Raw genomic sequence first — 10,262 nt, 5'->3', positions numbered from 1 at the left:
GGGTCCATTTTTTTCAAGAAATATTAGATTAGCAGACACTGAACTCTTCAATCTGTGCCTCAATACTTCAGAGCAAAAAATAATTGCAATATCAATTTCTAATTTCTATTACTGAAATTGGTGGAGAATTGACTTCCTCCTTAGTTGGCTGTATTTCTCTATTCTATCACTTGCTCGTTTTGAATTACTCACATATAGTTTGGTAACACAGTGATAAAAGTAAATCTCAATAAATATTCCTTCTTTTTATTTTATAAACCTCTGCACACAAAATAAAACCATTTGAACTTATCTCCCACAAAACACTATAGCACAAGAATTCCACTGTGCTTCATAGTTGAAAGGACCTATACCTAGCTTGTCAGTGTGACTTTGATGTTTTAGTTGCTTTGTTATCAAACATTCGGATCTGCCAAACTCGGGATGAATTGTTTCTTACGAATTGCACAAGAAGCTTGTTTACTACATGAAGGTCGTTTTTATTGGCTACAGGCGTCGTGCGCATTATCTTCACTTGACAATCACCAGTTTTAATTCTTATCTGAAGTGTTTCTGACGAACCCGTTACAGTTCCAGGTAGTTATCGTGCTTAGAAAACTCTCAGCAGACATTTAACACTATGGAGACACGCTAATCTCGCGTGCTCGGTGGTTACTTTTCTAATCGTATATTGATTTTTTTATTTATTCTAGCTCAACTTGTTCGCTGCTTCGCTGTGCGTTATTTCCTGAATATTTATGAGCTTTTGTCTTCCAACGTAGACACAACTGCCCCACTCTACGCATGCTTCCGAGATCGTTCCGTTTTCCCCAAAAATCAGGCATATCGAAAAGAGAGGTCATTTGAGGAAGGACAACAGATTCCAGTGTGAGTTGTATCGTCTGAGGAGCTTGTAAGCGTTGTTTGTCTGAGTCGTTCAAGGAATTTACGCGCGCGTCTGGTATTCGTGCTCGTTTCTGTTGGTGACCAATTTTGCTGTTTCACTCGCAGAATTTTAATTGGTTTCACGCAATGGGTGACCCGCAATTGGAAGTGCTGCAGTACGTGCCGTTCAAATCATTTGTCCAGGCCTCGTTCTGGCACAAGCTGGCAGAGATTAAAATCGACGTCGATAAGTTGAGTGATGGACCACGCGAGATTTATGGGTACTACACCAATGCCAATGCCAAGGAATGTTTATTCGAAGTGGATTACAGCGCTTTTAACAGGTAAATAAACTTGTTTTGCGTTGAACTGACGCAAATTTGTGCGCTGGTGCGTTATGTGATAGTGCAAACAGAGGAACGTATGGTCGAACAGTTACTTTAAATAATCTGAAGTTGAGGCGCGTGCTCAAGGTGTGTTATAGATGGTTCTGATGTTTGGCTTCTGCTGTAATTTTCAAAGTTATTCTATCATACACGGTGTTGGCAAGCCCATCCTTGTATTCATACAAAATGAATCCAAAAATAGGCGCTTTTTTTAAATTTTCACGAAGAAATTCCTTGGGCAAATGACCCTTGCTTCAAGCGAATGCTCACAACACCTGTTTTGAAGCAATGAAAGTCACGCACTGTTACAATGTTCTTGTCTAACGTTTGATCGACATAATTCGTGATTTTGCTTTAAGGTTGAAAGCGAATATGTAGCTCGATTGCTGACCATTTAGCAATCGATACTCTGAGCTTCTTTGCCGAAGCAAAGCTGCGCTGCCAGTGATAAGTTAGTTAAAATATTTCAGACAGGGTCACATTCAAGAATGAATTAAAATTCCATACGTGTGGGTGTTGTGGCGGTCGCCTTCTATGTTCTTGCTCAGTGCAGCGATAAGAAGATAATTTGAATTAAATATAGAGTGATTCAGTAAAAAGCTGATATTTTGGTAAATGGCCTTGAGAAGGAAGTTATTATTCCTAATATTAGCTCAAAGATAGTTTTGTAATAATAGAGAGTTATTACATAATAATTGAAGGTATTTTTTAGGGTCTGATGTTGCCTAGGGGCTTGACACGAAGAATCGTACTCTATGGGGATTGAGAGGGACTTTTGAATTTCGCTCCTAGTAAAAAAAACACCTCATTTATCCTTTTTGACATCTACCCTTCTTTGCAGCTATTTCTATAAGTGCTTCAGGGTTGCTAAGGTGTGGGCTTTCTTGACAGTACAAGTTAATATAAATATCTAACAAAGAGGGCGGGACGCAGGTAGAAGCGAACTCTACTAGTCGCTTAAAGACAACTTCTAGTTGCGGTGGTTACCAAAAATATCCTCTGCAAGAATACGCTCGAATAGTTAGATAGGTAAGTATTAGTGGCCGCTCCAGCCAATTAGCGCTGTGGTGTGCCATTTTGGTACCACCAACGTCTAAGATCATGATTGCTCTGGGAAGAGCAAAGAGAGTCGGCTTAGATCTTCAGAGCTAGCCCGTAGCAAGTACGAAGGCTAGCAGCTCCAAAATCCTGCAATTAGAGATCTCTTTAAGGTTCTCAGAGAATTTTGTACCAAGTGTTCGCAGCCTGACTCTATCTAGAGCTGGATAATCGCCAAGGAAGTGGCTAAAGAATTTTCCTCAGCGGTGTCTGTGCTAACTGCATCTACCGAGAGACTCCTGTCAGGCCAGTTTGTCGGCGTTGTCGTTCGTATCTACTTTCCTATGGCTGGGAGCCCATGGGAAGGTGATTTCAAACGTGCCACTCAGTCTGTCTTGCGTATCCCTGCACTGCTCTGCTAAAATGAAAAATGCCGCCACTGACTACAAAGTCTTAATGGCTGCTTGCTTGACGGTCTCACTATGTTACGCTTGGGGTTCGCATCATGCCCTAGTCATTGACAGGCTTCCAGTACCTCCGCTTAGAATTCACTGGCGAATCCCGGAAGACTCTACGACTCGGGTACACTGGGCGTATCCCAGAAACTTCCCGCACCGCCTCCACAGATCATCTTTGTTCCGTCGGAGAAGAATACTGTGTCATAAACTTGCGATACGTTGCCGGTCTTCCACTGCACGCAGCTTGTATGTGGTGTAATCCGTTGGGAATGCCCAGAGTTCCCGAGGTACTCTGTATAATATGTTACTGTGTCCATAGTGTTCGCTGTCCAACATCCAACATGTAGCCTGATATTACTGCACGGTCCGACACAGTTTAGTCGGCTGCTTTGGAACAGTGTGGAGCGTACTTTTGCCATTGAGCCCTAGGAGCCGAGCGGATGTTGTGTGATCGCAATACAGCGCGCCTTTGGCACCCGCTTTAATTTAGCTTTGTTTGCACCTGTCCCGGACTGGAAATCAATCGGTAGATTGGTCACTAAGTTCAGACAAACTACAAGTGTTACAAGTCGAAGAACTGGACTCCCAGGCCCATTAGATCACGTTGAGGCAGTGAAAGCTTCAATGTTTCGGCGTTCTGCGTGCAAATGTTTGTCTGCCCTTGGGCTTTCCGATCGTTCTGTGAGGAGCATTTTTCAGGAACTTTCTGAACGTTCTCGAAGGCGTTCCTGGGGGCGCTATTGTTTTTTTAATGATGAAGGCCATTTTCATTTGCGTGCATCCGTCAACAAACAAAACATGTGCTATTGAGTTGACACTAATCCTCGGAAATTGCATCAAAGGCGTTTGAAATCACCTAAAGTCACAGTGTGGTGTGCAATTTTCTTAGTTTCTGGTTTTTAAGGAAAATGAGGTGACAGTGGTGAATTCAAACCAATATATAAACATATTACAGGATTTTTTTCCCACGGCTAGATGAGTTGGACTTAGAAGACATTTGGTTTCAGCAGGACGATGCAACGTCATACACTTTAAGAGCATCGATGGCTGTTTTGAGGGAACAAGCAAATGAAAACTTTAGGCAGACGTAAAAATGTTCTGATTCATTCAATGGGTTTAATTTTTAAAAAGGAATTTATGCTGCCGCTGCCAGGAAGGCAACTAGGTATATAGTGCATTGTAACCATCGCACTACTATGCTAATTACGTTCTGAAGAGCGGTTTCTGTGGTTTTGCTTTGGAGGCGAGCATTCGAACATAATACAGTTCTGACAAATCTCTCTTGGTGTTTTTGGAGCATGACTGGCATTATGTCGTTTCTGCCCGAAGATGTAAACTACCAGCGGAAAGTTTAAGCACGATTGAAAAACATTTTTTCGTGCTTTTGTTATATTTTCACTATGTACACCGTTTTATTTTCCCAAATTATTGAAGATTAATCCAAAATAAACAATATCCGTTCAATCTAACGTGCACTAACTAGTGTCAAAATGCGGAAAAAATAACAAAAAAAAAATTAAAATGAGTCAAGGGATTTTCATCAGAGTGAATCCTTTCGTTTTGATCATAGTCCGGCAAATCCTTGACATTCTATTGATTAATTTTTGAAGTTTTTTGTTAGCTAGATTAACTCAAGCCAGTATTTTTTAAATTATCAGCATTTGGATTTTCAACAGCCCGCGCCTCTGTATGTGACGTCACAAGTTGTGTCAAGAAACTTCAGTAGACCGGAAACTAGCAGTTGCTGATTAAGATCTCAAAATGTCAAAATTAATTCCGCGCGTCAAATCTCAAGAAGCATGGTGAAATATTGTATCACGTCTATCTTCTGATAAAACACCGAAAAAGGGGACAGTTGGTCCTTGAAATACGTATTTGTATATATTAGATACTTTTAGCCAATAAAAAGGAAAATATCATCCAAGGCAATTTTTCATTTTAAGACTTCGGCTAACAAACTACATCCAAATTTCCAAATTATTTCCTAACGCGGCGAGTTCATTCTTGATGTAATGGCCCTTTGCTGGAGAATGCTATGGTATGCACTTTGGATTGAAGCGTTGTTTTATTTTGGCGGGATATATTGGGAACGTTTTTTTCCAAACTCCAACTCCGATTCGTCTAACCAAAGAACCGATTGCCACTGTTCCGTTGTCCAGTTTGTGTGTCTTTTGGCAAAATCCAATCGTTTTCGAAAATGCTCAGTCTTGAGAGCAAGTTTCTTTACAGCATTGCGTCCAAAATAATCCTTCCTTTTAACCATATTTTTTTGGTGAACCTATTGTTCACTTCTCTTCGAATTTCCGGCGTGGTTTTTCAGGGATTCTGTTTAGGTAGGAACGTTTTCGATCGACTTTGTTTGACTGAGGTCCTTTATAGTCGTATGAAGGCCACACTTCGAAGCACCAATGATTTTCACAATTGAATTGCCCATTATGCTTCACATTTTGATTTGAGTACATCTTGAGGACCCTTGTTTCTTTGTTTTTATCACTTTTGACGATCAAAAACATGGACCAAATGAGTTTGACTGCTCCATTTGCATATCATTGGCGTAATGTTAAAATTTACCGTTATATTATCTACAAAAACCTTCAAGTAGCATTTTAATGGATTAGTGCACATTTTTGGATAATTATGAATCATTCAATCAATATTTCATCGTAAAAAAATAAAAAAGCCACACTATTTTGAAAAAATAGGGAAATTGCGATATTTTCATCGAATTTTCAATTCATACAATCTCACACGACTTAGACTATATAACCTCCAAGGAAGGTTTTGATTCACAGTTATCCTCGCTGACTAGTAACTCTAGGGTCTCACCAGAAGATTCTGCCACGTGCGTCCTCACTTTTTACGAAAGAATGGGCTCCTCGCGTACTCACTGTTGCTTTCAATGTTCTGACAATAATCCAGCCAGGATCGCTTCTTGGCAGTCTTTATGGCCGACTTGTACCTCTTCATGCTGCCAATATATGTGCCTTTAAGCGGATGTTGAAGAGCTCCCTGGTCAGCTTCGTAACGTTGGACAGATGTTGTATTTTGCCAGGCACCAGACTTTAAAGGCGGTTTCGAATGCCTTTTACAGAGCCCTGACCTTTGATTTGCGAATGTTACCATTGCGTGCACCAGAGAGATTGTTCTTGATAACTCCTACAGTCGATCCTCCTGGAGTGTCTGTTGGTTGGTAGGGTGATATCAAGGACTTTCTCCCAACTGTCATAGTTCTCGGAGCTATGGAAGCGGAAGATTGGTGTACTGCTCTTGTTACGCACTGATAGGTTTGCGTTAATAATAAAGTTAAACAAGGACTCGCCTCCTTTGTTGATTTCCGAGCAGCTACAAAGTGTGTGCTTCACATTGGCATCATAGCCTATCAACAAGCTGCTGCGATGATGACCGTAGTTTCTGGTGAAGCTGATGCAGAGGAGTATAAGCGGAGGAGATTTACACGTTTTCATCTCTCGCCTGCTCCATTCTGACCTCGGTTAGGTAATGAGGTTCGGACACAGAAAGGCATTCAGGGTCATTCTGGCGAGGATAAATCTTTTAGGTATGTCCGGATCCGTGTCCCTTGTGCTGTAGAATAAATTGCAATATTTACTTTAGCTTCCTTTTGTATTTCGGTCTCCTTGGATCGAAGGCTCCGGTATCAATGCTACGTTCTCCTCACGGAGGAAGACCAACAAACTAGCTGCGGCGTACTCGCAGCGTGATCTGCTTTTGTAGGGGAGCGTCAATTCCCATCGGACCGCCGATCTCCTCCAAGAGTTCATTGACGTCGTCAACTTGATGCGGTTTCACTTTCATTTTTGCGTTGCTGACTCCGAATTGCATTGTAATCTGCTTTTTCTAGTGCTTGCTGGCACTCTCCGGTTATGCAGAGTAGAAAATGTCATCTATTCCCCCTTCTTGATCAACGCAAAGCCGTCCACGAGGATCCTGGGGCTTTGAAGACGCAGGGATTGGACGAGCTCGTCCTTATTCTTCGGCAATCAGATGCGGGTTCAGGGAATTTCGTCGTATAGGATAAGCTTATGAACGCTTCCCCAGACGTCACTGATCTTAGAGACGCACGAACCGTGAAAGTCGTTGGAGAATTGATCTCTGCATGATAAGACGCTCGCAAAGGTGAATCTAACAAATCTGCAGCGGGAATGCGGGGAATTAAAAGTCTCAATTTCGTGGAATTTGACGTTTGCCGCACAGTTGACTTTTTTTTTAAAAATTTAATTTCCTACCGACTTCTTATAATTTTATTATTTACCAATTGATTAAATTATACCATTGCACACCCATCAACAAATTGAAAAGTAATTTGAAATTCAATTCACTCGTCAAATTCGACCTCGAGTGTTTATGTGGTTATGCGTTAAGACTACTTTAGTGTGTAGATAATATTTAGATGCAGTAAATGTTTACACAATTGGGATGATATTTTATCTTATATTGTCTAGTGGGGTTTTTTTGGCATGAGATTTACAGTGAATGTTTGTGTTATTAATATAATTTCTACAGTGAATGCTGGTATTGTATTACTATATTAACTATACTAACTATATTACAGTCTCGATGTATATAGACCCTTTAATTTATCTTACTGATTATTGGTTTCTGTTTGAGAGTTTATCAGAAGGTAAAGCTGAAGAGATCATGAAAATTCATTGATGCAAATTGTACAATCTTTTTCAGCACACTCTTGGTTTTCATATTTTGTTCTGCTAATTCGATAGAATATAGCCTCAGAAACCATTCTTCAAATTTTCCAGTCGAAATTCGCAGTAGTTTTAAGTAGTTTAAATTTTTCTGTTGTGAAGGCAAGTCAGGCAAAACAGATATTAAGAAAGCAAATGACAGGTAGAATGATTTATGGAATATGGAAACACACGGATTAAATGGGAGAAAACGTGGTTTTGACATAACAAATTCATTTAAATATGGAAGTTCTAATGTTTTGGCGCATTCATTTTCTATTTTCTATTGTTCGCAAGTGAATTTTCCCCATATTAAGACCCCGTTTTCTCCAATTTAATGCATAATATTCAGAATGAAAGGGTTCAATTAGTACTTTTCGAAACTAGCCCCATATTCGATATCGAGTGAAACGTAAAGAAGTGAGTGTGTAAAGTATTAAATGTACTGATTCTAATATAAAAAGAAACAAAATAAATTCGCCAATTTTTATTTATTCCAAATTTTTCGTACTCACGTCCTATCTATTCGACCGAGATCTTTTCTCTTATACCGTCTTCTATCTAACTATTTCTCGGCGTATCTCTGATTGAGATCCTTTCTTATCTTATCTACTTTAAAGCGTAAAACTGGACAAGCCAACCCTGCTTTCAAACACACATATTCATCACACACATGTATTGTTGGAAAATCTCCGTCAAGATCCGTTCCCAATTTTTTCATTTGTATAGGATTGCAAGCTATAGCAATAAGTTAGTACGTCTACTAATTGCGTGGTGCCATGCTCGTCCTGCATGTTTAACTAACCCTCTTCCACACCTTTTATGTAATTACATAATTTTCACACAATTGCGCATTGACAATCAATGAGTCGGATACGAAATAAGTGAGAGATATAGAGTTCATATTTTGTCTCAGTTGTAGCTTTTTAAATATTCGATTTCACTTAACAGAGGGCTAAAAATATGTCCCTCGAAAAGTGTAACAGGTCTCGTTCTCAGAACCTATCCAATCGAAAAAAAAAATCACAGTGTTGTATCTAAACGAAATCTAGGCCTCAAAATACATCCCGTTCTGATATCTGCAAAAATAAAGTTAATAATAGTATATTAGCATATTTTAGAAAGTATTATTTTTACAACCAAGAGGGGACAGCTATCTCAAAACCTTGGTGTAATTGATTGTGAAGGTCCGCCATAAATACTGAAACTCCATCGAAGTGTTCCGTCGAACGCACTTGCTTACCTATTTGCTAGCAAGGCTCGGGAAAGTGGGGGTCATATGAAGATCTCGATCTCTTACGTGCCATTATACAAAACTTCATATGTTTTTTATCCGATGCATGGGTCTGCACCGGAACCTGAAAATCAAACCAACACGGGACGTCGCGTGCATCTATCGAATAATAAACACGCGAGCTAAATTGAAACAAAAAAAAAAGCAAGTCGGAAAACGGAAGATTGGCGCTTCAACTATGAAAGATTTTGTTGAATTTTTATGTAAGAATATTTGGGTACACGATTGTAAATTTTGCACTCCGAATTTCATCTTTTGGGGAAAACTGCATGTGACAGGCAGACGGACACCGACAGGTAGTAAAGTAATTTTAATAAGGTTTTGTTTTCAACAAAAAAGAACGACTCGACCGCGCGCATGGAGCCGTAGAACTCGGGAACCGTGTGTGCGATCGAGAGGAAAGATCCGTCGTGAAGTTTTGTATAATAACACGTGAGGGATCGAAGTATTCAAAGGATCAATCAAGCAAATGAAATAATCAATGGCCGAGCAATCTCAAAAAGTATGAAAAACATAGTGCTACAAAAAAGTGTTAATACAATTTAAATGAAAAATGTGTTGTTTTGGGTTTTTTGCTAGTTAGCGACTTCTATGAAATTTCTCGACTTGAAGTTTTGGGGGATGATTCTTGGGAATATACTCTATGGAATTAGTAAGCAAAAAAAAATGAAAATAAAATGTTGGGTGTGAAAACTCCCCTTAAGGAATACGTTTATTGCTGTTGGTTTTCAACGCAATGGTGTAATATTTTCAGCGCGTGTCCCCAAAATAATGGAGTTTAAGTCTAATGAGTCTCTAAAGGAAGTTTGTCGGATGCCTAGTAGTACGTCAGGTAATGCGTCTGTCTAGCAGCTTTGTGACAGCGTATTGCTGCTTTGAGTTGACGTAGAAAATTCTCCACCACACCATAGGCTGCAGTATAGTACGCTGTGGTTCTGATGTAGGTTCTTGAGTTTTTGAATCAATTACGATTCAAATTGTCTTCCCTGATCTGAAATGGTATACAATGCCGTGGATTCATACATTGGGGAATGCTCTGGCAATTATGATGATCACCTGATCGGTAAATGGTGCTACTTCTGGTTAACGTGAAAAATGGTCTGCCAGTAGCATTGCGCTTCGCAACAAAGCATAACGATAAGTCTAGATCTACGTGCTCGCATTTCCATGATGACCGCACGAAGCTTCCAATTGGAGTTAACGAGTCACTTTAGTTCTTTGACAATTATTATACCGAAACGTTCAATCTCTGCAATTGAAAATTGTGGCCGAATGAATTCAGTGCGCATAACTCCGTTCACAGCTTAAGTTAAAATGACAGTTATTGAAGCAGCTGTGTTAAGCGTGCCGAAGACGAGAGTGTTGGTTGTTGCTTTTGCGATACTTGGCGTCCTGACTGACAAAGTTCAAAAATCAAAAGCGGAACGAAGATAGCTACGGTTTCGTATCAAGGCACAGGCAACCCATCAGACGCTGCCCCACTTCTGCCCTGGGAGCAGCGCTGCACCTCCTATTATGTTCAATG

The 10,262-nt window shown here is 40.0% G+C and overlaps 1 protein-coding gene across 1 annotated transcript in view; it reads left to right on the top strand.

The window, feature by feature from the left end:
• Positions 1-356: 356 nt before the first annotated feature.
• Positions 357-10,262, top strand: part of LOC119659187 (ubiquitin-like modifier-activating enzyme ATG7) — a 37,110-nt gene continuing 27,204 nt past the window's right edge. Inside the window, exons 1-2 of the mRNA XM_038067147.1 lie at positions 357-576; positions 693-1,208. Of these exons, the coding sequence (XP_037923075.1) occupies positions 1,012-1,208 (197 nt within the window). The 5' untranslated portion in view covers positions 357-576; positions 693-1,011. The remainder of the gene's footprint in view (positions 577-692; positions 1,209-10,262) is intronic.

This window comes from Hermetia illucens, chromosome 6 (assembly GCF_905115235.1).
Source record: "Hermetia illucens chromosome 6, iHerIll2.2.curated.20191125, whole genome shotgun sequence".
Classification (NCBI taxonomy): Eukaryota; Metazoa; Arthropoda; class Insecta; order Diptera; family Stratiomyidae; genus Hermetia; species Hermetia illucens.
Note: the sequence above shows the minus strand (reverse complement) of the source record. Positions and strands in the feature narration are given on the sequence as shown.